The sequence below is a fragment of the Dipodomys ordii genome, unplaced genomic scaffold (genome assembly GCF_000151885.1).
Source record: "Dipodomys ordii isolate 6190 unplaced genomic scaffold, Dord_2.0 Scaffold53, whole genome shotgun sequence".
Taxonomy (NCBI): domain Eukaryota; kingdom Metazoa; phylum Chordata; class Mammalia; order Rodentia; family Heteromyidae; genus Dipodomys; species Dipodomys ordii.
In genome coordinates this window covers 3,459,910-3,469,556 of record NW_012267269.1, presented here as the reverse complement: position 1 = coordinate 3,469,556, position 9,647 = coordinate 3,459,910, and the positions used below count along the sequence as shown (strand labels likewise).

Genomic DNA, 9,647 nt, shown 5'->3' with positions numbered 1-9,647 from the left:
TTTATTGGAGATAGGAGTCTCATGGTCTCTCCTGCCCGGGCTGGCTTTGAACCGCGATCCTCAGATCTCAGCCTCCTGAGTAACTAGGATTACAGGCATGAGCCACCAGCACCCGGCTCAAAAAAATATCCTTTACCTCACTTATATAACTGTAAGCACTTTGTCTATCCATTTTATAATAAGAATAAAAATTGAATTTAAAAAAGATCAGTCTCATCAGACTGCAAAAAAGAGAATACTATGAAATGGGGGAAGAGGGAGGAAAGGGAGAAATAAAGGAGTAGCTTTCCCACTATAAAATGTCTTAGTTCTTTCTTATAGAGGCCAAGAAAACTGCCACTAAACTTTCACACTCAATGAAAATTTTAATTAGAGATCATAATTTTGTGCCTTTCCTTTGTAAGACACTATGGTATATACTGTGGAGTTAAGGATTAATAAAATATTGTCCTAGTTTATAAGGACCTCAACATGATCTATCTAGTGGAAATAAAAATACTTACCAACTATATTACACAGAAGAATAAAAGGTATTAACCAGAATAAGCAAATTGCAGTGGAACCAAAAGGTACAGAAAGATCAAGGACTCTAATCCTTAGTACCTTTAAATCTAAAGCCTTTTCTCCTCAGCTTCTCCAGAGGCCTAAGGGAAAATTATTGCTGGCAATATGGGGTGAAACTGCAAATCAACAGCAAAGTACATATCTGCCTTTCCTCTAGCATTCACAGCTTTGCTGGTTCTGTGTACCCAATTTCTATGCCTTTCTAGGGTTGCTTTTTTAGTTAAGTTCTAGATGACATACTTTTGCCATTCCTAATCTACAGGTATTTCATCAATCTTCTCTTTATCTTGTTAACAATTTCTCACTCCTATATATAGTCTATGTCTTAACAGATTTTAGACTGGACTTCAAATGTCTTTGGGCTTTACTGAACAAGTTCTATTTGTTCTTATTACTTGGGTGATTTTCAAAATGAGGACAGAGTGAAAATAACTCAATCATTTAATCTCAAATCTATATCTACTGTTTGACTATTATAGTTATTAAGATGATATTACAAGATACATAGTAATAGTGAAGGCAATCTTAAAATTCAAACTATAAAAATATTTTATAGAGAATTTTGAATGTTATGACCCAGAGAGAAGGAGGAACTATCCTGAGAGTGAGGAAGACAGAAATAAATCATCTAAAGCAGACTGTAGCATATTCTGTATGAAGTAAAGTGCAAGTAAAGTAAGTCACATTTAATTCATACCTTCACAAATATGGTAAACTCTTTCACTTTCTCATTGGCTAGCAGCAATTTCTTCTGTGCACCTTCTAGGGCCTGCTCACTTTGCAGTGCTAATCCCTGCAGCTGTTTAGATGCTGCTGTCTCAATTTCTGCCATTGCAGATTCAGTCTCATTTATTTTTGATGCTAGGAGAGTAAGCTTGAGATCCTGTAAGAAATCAGTAAATATAATATTAAAAAAACTGTGTGCACAGATTTGGAAGAACTGAGTTAATTATAAGACAGGGAAAGGGTTTTATTGCTGTACATATGTATTTATTTTTATTTGGAGAAAAACAATAATTATTTTTATTTTTGCTAATACAGCACTATAACTAATTCTTTTTGGGGGGTGGGGGCGGGAGTCCGGTCGTGGGGCCTGAACTCTGGGCCTGGGCACTGTCCCTCAGCAATTAAGCTCAAGGCTAGCACTCTACCACTTGAGCCACAGCGCCACTTCCAGCTTTTTTTCTTTTTGCTTATGTGGTGCTGAGGAATCGAACCCAGGGCCTCATGCATGCAAGGCAAGTACTCTACCACTGAGCTACCTTCCCAGCCCTATAGCTAATTCTTATTAGTATAACTAATTTTTATACAAATTCTTGGCATTTCTTGTAAAATGTAATGTTTCTTGTGGTTATGTGAAACTTTATAGTAGCTCATAGAGTTTGGGGACAAAAAGTAACAATGTCAAAAGCAGAAAAGAAATTGTTACATTCCATGTTTTAGATGATCATGTCTAAAAAATATACCTTTTTTTCTAACTCCTCTTTAGTTTTCTGATACATCTGTTCATACTGTGACTTCTCTTTGACTGCAACATTAAGTCTTTGCTTTAATGAATCAATTGATATCTTCTTATTGGAACATTCTTCAGTTAATGTCTTTACCTACAGTAAAATTATAAAAGTAACTTATTGGTAAAGGCATTATAACAGTATCAACTCACATAATGAAACTAACAAGTGCCAAGTTAATGATAAAAACCACAGAAATGAAAAATATGTACATTAAAATAATAGCATTTATTCATTATTTTGAATAGAAAAGATTTTCAATAAAATGCAACATACAAAAGTTATAAAACTATCTCTGAAATTACTATAGAAGTTAAAGAATTAGAAAATGTTAAAGAATAAAACTGAAAAAAACTGACAGGATTGATAGGTAGGTACTATCATTTACATTAAATTCATGCAAATTTTTTGCTTGAAATCCATTTGGGCTAATAGTTAGACTTTAGTGAATGCCAAAACACAGGCTACTTTATGAGTTTAACAAATGCTAACCTTTTCATTTTATGAACAAAAACTTTCTACTTGTGAACATTACAACATTAAATGTATGTTCTTTCCACATATAAAGAATTAAATATGTAGAAGAAAAAGGACACTTTTTACAGAATAATTAATGGTTATTGTTGTTAATAGTTCTATTGGTATATAAACATGATTCTAGTATTATACACTATAGCCTTAAGTAACACAAAATACTAACCAAAATGTAATCATATACAAAAGAAATAATAAAGATTTTGAAAATTAAATGTATCTTCTTATGGGGCAGCTACAAATAAAAACAATTTGTGGCTATATTGTATATGGGACTTTAGAGTCTTAAATTTTAAGACAAAATGTATCATTAGAGAAAATAGTATTTTAATAACTGTGTATCATATAATTTTATTAGCATTGGATATCTGAGTTAAGAAAGTACAGAGAGTAGGTAATTTTCTACTGTCAATGAACATAAAAGTTTTACCTTTTTTTCAAGATTTTCTAATATTTCACTATAACTCTCATGGTTTTCTGAATTCACTTTCTGTCGAAATTTCAAATCCTCTATCAGATGTCTTTTCATAGTTATATCTCTCTCCATGCGAGACATCCTTGAAAGTAAAAAGAAATATTTTTGTCAAGAGAATAGAAAATATTCTTAATAAGGCCTTATCTTACAGAGTATGTCCAGTGTTATACCTACTATTAGCTGTCAGTGTTATCTGATTTTAGTGAAATTATAAATTAGTAAAATAAACTGTACTGAGTAAAATGACCTGAATTTGACATGATCATAGTCTCATATGTATTCATTAAATCACAGATTATTGAAACTCATAAAAGTACAAAGATTATTGAAACTCATAAAAACAGAACTGTTGTATTTACATTACATTTTGCCTGCTTAGAAAAATTGAGGTGATATTTATATAATCAAAACCATAAGAATGTTAAAAACAATCCTATAATTTAATAAACAAGTTTAAAATCTTGTCTATGCAACTAAAATTAGACATGATATCTTCTAGTTTAAAATAATTTAAGATGGGATTCACATATCAGTTAGGTTAAGATAGTAAAATATTAAGGATGATAGATGAAGTACTTGTACTATTATTGTTGCTATAATAAGGGTAATAATAGCTAAATTTTACTGAATGCTTATATGCTAGTCACTCTTGTAAATGCTTTATACATATTAATTCATCTATTTCTCTTAAAACCTAATAACTTAAAGCAAGGCACATAACTATTAGGTAGAAGAGCCACAATTTTAAGTGTTTCTCTGGAGCACCCACTGTTAAACAAAAAGCAAGTTCATCTCTTGATAAATAGATTTTAATATATTTTCAGAAAAACATTAACCAATCTTTTTGTCTAATAGTTTGTCCAAACCTTAATATAGTCTCAGTTAAAAGTATTAATCAATATTTTTATCTCATAGTTTGTCTAAGTGTTTTTCACCTATAATGTGATATATAGGTAAATATATGAAACTCATATAATGGTGCCTGAAATTCTATATAAACATGTTATAATTTTATAAGAAATTTAGACTTCCTTCTTTAAATGATAAATACAAAAGAATTTCTTACTATTTTAAATATGAACAAAATATTCCCTTTTCCATATTAGTTTTATAACCTTAACTCATTAAACTCAGTGGAAATATCAATGTACATATTTTGTTGGTCACATAATTGACACATTTTAAAGTTTTTCTATTCAGTCTTGAAGCTATTAATTTATACTTACTCAAGTCAAATGATTAATAAGAGAAATCTAACTTTAAATATTCTTACCTTAATTAAAAATAGTAACCTGATTGTCACAACAGTGACACAGTAATCATACTTACCTGTAGTATTGTTTAAAATTCCATTTTATGTAGGATTGAACATGAACTCAGTAAAATCTCATTATAAGTGATTGGCATTGTTTCTTGGGGTGCAATGTTTAATAGATTTGACTGCCAGATTTAACTACCACTAGGTGGCACCAAATACAATGGAGAGAAATATGAAAAACATACTTTTCATGCATTTCCTTTATGTGTTCTTCTTTTGCTAGGAGTTCAAATTTCAGAGACTTCGTATTTGATGACTGTTTAGTGAGTTCATTAGTTGCATTCTAGATTAAAAACATATAAATTTCAACATGCCTTTTAATCTTGATATAAAACAAAAGAAATACTATTTTAAGAAAAGGAAATATAATTTCGGCAAAAAAATAAAATGAACATTTTCTATTTTATATACTCAGAAATAATGTAGCCAATACAAAATTTTTTATAGTGGAATTGTATCAAATTACAGTTGCATAGTACATACTCCAAATATACTTTTCAGAAATCTGAATGGTTTTAACAAAATGTAAGTATATGAGTAATTAAAAATCTTAATGGTCCAGTAAGATTCATCCTACAATGAATGCTAGATTTACAAATAAACTACAATTAACTGCCTATGATAACAAATAATTTGCTGCTCCTTCCATCAAGTGGCAAATTCCCTTTCTCACCCTCTCTGAATCTAGTCTGGTCTGGGATTTACTTTCACTGAAAAAAATGTGGCAAAAAAGACATCATGTAAGTTTCAAATCCTGCACCTTAAAGCATTGTGATTTACCTTTTGTATTCATGGAATGCTTTGCTGAGATCACCTTGCAGTGAAAACGACTGAAAGAAATGTCATGAGGAATAGTGCTAGCAGACAATTAGCAGCCATGTGAATGAGAGCCATTTTGGACCTTACAGTCAGGTAAAGATTCTCTTGGTTTAGAAGAATGCAGACATCTGAGAGAACTCAGAAGAAAATAGCAAAAGAAATAATAATATAAATAATAAATTGCTGTTATTGCTTTAAGTTATGATATTTTAGGATAGTTTATAGCAAACAACAGATGAGTGATAGAGAATTATATGAATACTAAGCACTTCATCACTTGAACCTATTAACAACACTAATTAAGTATTTATACGTAATTACTATATTTGGAAAAAGCACTTTGTGGTATTTATTGTCTGCACCACATAGAAGCCAGAGGTAACTATAATGTTAAATACCTGACTTTCAACTTTGATTCAAGTTCCAGTTAAAGTTATGCAGATATATATATGTATATATAATCTGTAAGTTATTGTTTGATCTCTGGCCATAAAAGAAATGCAAATCAAAACATTGAGACCTAGTTAGAATGGCATTATCAAGTAGTAACAGATGCTGGCGAGGATGTGGCCAAAGGGGAACACTATTAGTGGGAATGTAAATTTGTTCAACCATTCTGGAAAGCAGTATGGAGGTTCCTTAAAAGACTGGCATTTTTCCACTTGACCACAAAGCAGACCACACTCAAGCTACCAGCACTACCATGTTCACTGCAGAAGTGTCTCATAGACAAGATATGGAATCAGTCTAGATGTCCCTCATTGAATCAATAGATAAAGAAAATGTGGTATATATGCACAATAGAATTCTATTCTTTAATCAGAAAAGAATGATATTGGAAATGATATTGGAAAAATTTACATTTAGCAAAGTAAGACAGATCCCAAGAAACATAGGTTGCATGGTTTTCCTCATATATAGTAATTAGAATGTACCTATAAATCTATTAATAAACACAATGTATGGTAAAAGAAAAAAATTACCCTTGGACATGATAAATTGAACAGGACTCTAAACATTCACAGTGAGACCAAAGGAGGATATTCTTAGGAGAGGATCACAAAGACTCAATAGCTATGTGCCTATGATCATATAAAATGATGTTTATTGAAATTAACTCTGAGAAATAGAATCAAAGGGTTTTTTTGTTATTTTACCCCTCCCACCCTTTTTGCTGCTGTTTTTTATTTCTGTACTTTTTGCCTTGTATGTAAGTTTATCTATTGTAGGGAGGGTAAGGGGGAGCACAGAAATGGTGGGATAAAACATGAACAAATATAGCAGAGGTACTCATTAAACACTAAAAGGAATTATACAAATTGTGGGGGAAGGGAGTCTGGAGTAAAAAACTGGGAGAAAATGAGGGAAGAGGTGACAATATTCAGAAAGAAATGTACTCATTACTTCACCTACGTAACTGTAACCACTCTGTACATCACCTTTGCAATAAAAGACAATAAAGATACTGTTTGCATACATTAATGCATTTGTTAGCTTTAACAAGCATTAAACTAACATACATAGAATAAAATTTAACTCAATATAGTTGAAGAAATTATTTCACTAATCTTTCTATACTATAAGGAGTATTGTGAATTTCTTTAGCATAATATTTAATTGTGCTGAATTTATGAATATTAAGAGATGAAATCATTAATCATACAAGGTCACCTTTAAGTGTCTAACTGGTATAGTCATGCAAATTTAAAATTGCAAGATTTTTAATTTTCCATGAAATCTAATATTAATTTCTTTAAGAACTACCTCAACATGATTTTTGTTTCCTTTGGTGCCAATTCTAGGAGTTGAACTCAAGGGTCTGAGCACCATCTCTAGGATTCTGTGCTCAAGCTTAGTACTCTTAAGTTACTATTCTACTTTCAACTTTTGGTTGTTTAATTGGAGATTAGGGTCTCAAAGACTTTCTTGCTTGGGTTGGCTTTGAACTATAATCCTCAGATCTCAGCCTCCTGAGTTGCTAGGATTACAGGCATGAGCCACTAGCACCCAACTCAATATGACTACTTTTGAATATTACAAATTTTGATTGTATATGTTCAATATGGTATAAAATTTCACAATATTTTATATGTCCTATTCTAGCATTATCAAAGATTCTACAATCTTAGTGAATTTTTCAAGTAACAGAATATTTTTCTTAATCATTCATGCTTATTGAACTCCAGGAAATGGAAAAAAAACATTAAATTCCCTCTGGATTGTTCCTTTTGTTAGAATTATAATTATTCATCATTGTGCTAGGCTAACTATGAGATGTCATCTCAAAAAACTAAAGCTGGTTACCAGTGGTACTAGTCTATAATCTTAGTTACACAGGAAGCTGACACCTAGAGAATCATGGTTAGAAGCCAGTTCAGGTAGAAAAGTCTGCGGAGACTCCATCTTAATCAGCAAAATGTTGGCCTGGAGGCATAGCTCAAGTAGTAAGTAAAGGGTAAGTAAAGGGGGTACATGAGGACTGTAGTTGAGCCTTAGTACAGGCACTAACAAACAAGAAACAAACAAGCATCTCATGGTAGGGATGTTGCTTAGTGCTAGAATGTTTGCCTAGTATGCATAAATCCCTATTTTTCATTCTATTATTCCAGCATTTGGGAGGGTGGAGCAAAAAGATTATTGGTTCAAGAGGCTAGGGCGAGCTTCACAGTAAGTTCCAGGTAACCTGAGCTACAAAGTGAGACCTTGTCTCAAAATAAAGAAAGAAAAAAATAAAACAATAAGTATCTCAGTTAATGACATTTTTTAAACTATTAATAATAGAGCCAAATGTTTTCAAGAATGACATAATCACCTATTTTAAATTTTACCCATTTGTAATCATAATTTTTGTAATATTAGCTAAGTCTATATGACAATTCAATATTCTAAAACCCTTTAACTCTCATAATTATTAATTATGTCATTTAGATCTCACTCTGCATTTACAATCACATTTTCCTTTCTAATGACTCTCATTATGACTATAGTCCTATTGATAGCTTCCACCAAGCAACCTTCAACTGAAGAAAATTATTAAATGTGAAAAAAATGAGATTGTTTTAAGCAGCAGCATGAAAACAAACTTGCTCATCTGAAATGCATGGATCCTGTTTCTTATGAGACTTTGTCTATTTCAGCTGTTCAGTTTTACCTTCATTAGATATAATTATTTATAAACAATAACAAAAATGAAAACACTACTTTTATTCTCACTCACAGGTTCAACTTGCTAAAATCAAACCTGTCCATCTTTGATATCTGCTGCTTCTCCCTTTCCCACTTCCCTTCTCCTTTTCTGACTACAATGAAAAACAAACTAAACAAGTAGTAAGTGTGTAGAAAATTATTCTATTTGTGTTGATTCAGTATGTTTGGAAGTACTTTTTTCATGTGGATAAAAAAATTAAGGATAGGGAGAAGACAACAGCCTGTTCCCATTTGTTACTATGTTAGGATTTCATTGTGTTGGATAATTTCTTCCAGCCAGAGAACATCAGTGTAACAGGAATTTATTAAGCTAAAAATGAATTATGAAGTCAAATGTAGTATTTATATTTTTGGATCATGTATATTATATTATACCTTTGTTAGAATAAACTAGAGTTCATATAAAATGTCTTTAAAGACACAGCAACTTAACATATCTTTTCATGCTTGATATACTTTATCATCACCTTTAATTTACATTGCAATTGCTTCAGTTCCAAATCCATGCTTTTTGAAGAAGCTAGTGATGTAACATGTATCTGTGGAGCGGCTACTCGGGAAACTTCTCCCAAACTTGTGACTTCAGACGAGGATTCCAATTTCTTCAATAAATCTTCTTTTTCTTTTCGAAGCCCACACAAATCCACATTTAGTTTCTTGAAAAAAAAAGAAATAAAAATATTACATGTAATGACATTAAATGTAAATTAAATGTAATTACTATTAATTTAAAAACTGTCAGCATATAATTCTATAGGCAGGGATATACTAAACAAAATTCAGTATAGAAATAGTATCATGGAAAGACTTGGAAAAAAATCATATTAAGTGAAGTAAGCCAGATCCAGAGAAATATAGGTCCCAACGTTTCCCTCATTTGGAATAATTAGTATATGTCTAGGATCATTTTATCAGATGAACAGAAAGGCTCAAAAGCTATGTATATATGACCATATAAGATGATACTAAGCAAAATGAACCCCAAAATATGGACACAAGAGGTTTTACTTTGTTGTTGTTTTTAATGTATTATGTGATTTTTTTTGTTTCCTTTGTATATTCTTCCCCCTATGGTATAGCCCCGGTTGTCATGGTATGTGATTTTGGTACCCTGCACCTTGTATATACACTGATCTAATTTGGGAAAGGGAAGGGGAATAACAAAACACTGAAACAAGGACACAGGATGACCCATTGCAACAATGATACAAGACACTAT

At 31.4% G+C, this 9,647-nt stretch overlaps 1 protein-coding gene across 1 annotated transcript in view; it reads right to left on the bottom strand.

Moving 5' to 3' along the window:
- The window catches only part of Cntln (centlein, centrosomal protein), a 192,596-nt gene that overhangs the window by 21,132 nt on the left and 161,817 nt on the right, over nt 1-9,647 (bottom strand). Inside the window, exons 17-21 of the mRNA XM_013020759.1 lie at nt 8,896-9,084; nt 4,588-4,685; nt 3,040-3,166; nt 2,031-2,168; nt 1,262-1,447 (exon numbers count right to left, since the gene is read on the bottom strand). Of these exons, the coding sequence (XP_012876213.1) occupies nt 1,262-1,447; nt 2,031-2,168; nt 3,040-3,166; nt 4,588-4,685; nt 8,896-9,084 (738 nt within the window). The remainder of the gene's footprint in view (nt 1-1,261; nt 1,448-2,030; nt 2,169-3,039; nt 3,167-4,587; nt 4,686-8,895; nt 9,085-9,647) is intronic.